The sequence below is a fragment of the Myotis davidii genome, unplaced genomic scaffold (assembly GCF_000327345.1).
Source record: "Myotis davidii unplaced genomic scaffold, ASM32734v1 scaffold730, whole genome shotgun sequence".
Classification (NCBI taxonomy): Eukaryota; Metazoa; Chordata; class Mammalia; order Chiroptera; family Vespertilionidae; genus Myotis; species Myotis davidii.
This window is the reverse complement of record NW_006282183.1, coordinates 675,335-676,100: the sequence shown is the minus strand read 5'-3', so window position 1 is coordinate 676,100 and position 766 is coordinate 675,335. Positions and strand designations below refer to the sequence as shown.

At 55.0% G+C, this 766-nt stretch overlaps 1 protein-coding gene across 1 annotated transcript in view; it reads right to left on the bottom strand.

The window, feature by feature from the left end:
* The window catches only part of MBIP (MAP3K12 binding inhibitory protein 1), a 21,352-nt gene extending 21,104 nt beyond the window's left edge, over positions 1–248 (bottom strand). The window contains exon 1 of the mRNA XM_006752695.2: positions 101–248. Within this exon, the coding sequence (XP_006752758.1) occupies positions 101–229 (129 nt within the window). The 5' untranslated portion in view covers positions 230–248. The remainder of the gene's footprint in view (positions 1–100) is intronic.
* Positions 249–766: the final 518 nt, after the last annotated feature.

Genomic DNA, 766 nt, shown 5'->3' with positions numbered 1-766 from the left:
CCTGGCCTCGCCGCCCCCGCGCCCCTCCCGCCTCCGCTAGGAGAAAAAGGCGGGGCCAGGCGGCTGTCCGCATCCCCAGCTCTCACAGGCCCCCACTCACCTGCCCGGCCAGGGTGTGCAGGGAGCGAACGACTTCCACGAGCACCTCCTGGGAGAGACTGGGACTACAGCTCTGCTCCCGGCTCCCGTCGCCGACGCACGGGCGTCTGTACTCAGCGGCAGCAGCCATGACACCTCGCAGGCCGCCCGAACTATAGCTATTTAACAGCCAACTGAACTCGCGATTAGTCACACAGTCCTGTTGCAAACAGTATCCACCATCAATAACTAATACAACTTTTTGTTAGAAGCATTTCATATTAATTCCTTTTCTTTTCCTCCCCCTTTGAAAGGGTCACTGATGCACACAATGGACACCAGGAAAAAAGAAACCAAGTCAGTGGCTCATAGCAAATTATACAAAAAAAAAGGCGGAGAGCTTGTCCCGAAATCTCGGGCCGTTTTAACCCCTAATGAATGCGCTGGAGGAGAGGGATCCGCAGGCGAGAGCCTCGCAAGCAGCGGACGTTTTCTGCTTTCAAGGCCGCTTCGCTCCGAGCCGGGTTTTCACTAACCTCACTCGCTCCCGGCCACGAGAGTTGCCAGGAAACAGCCCGCGACGGGCCCCGAGCTGCGTGTAGAAACATATACCTGTCCTTTTGTGCCTGGCTTATTTAATTTAGCATAATGTCTAGAAGTTTCATCCATTTTGTTGCATGGGTCAGAA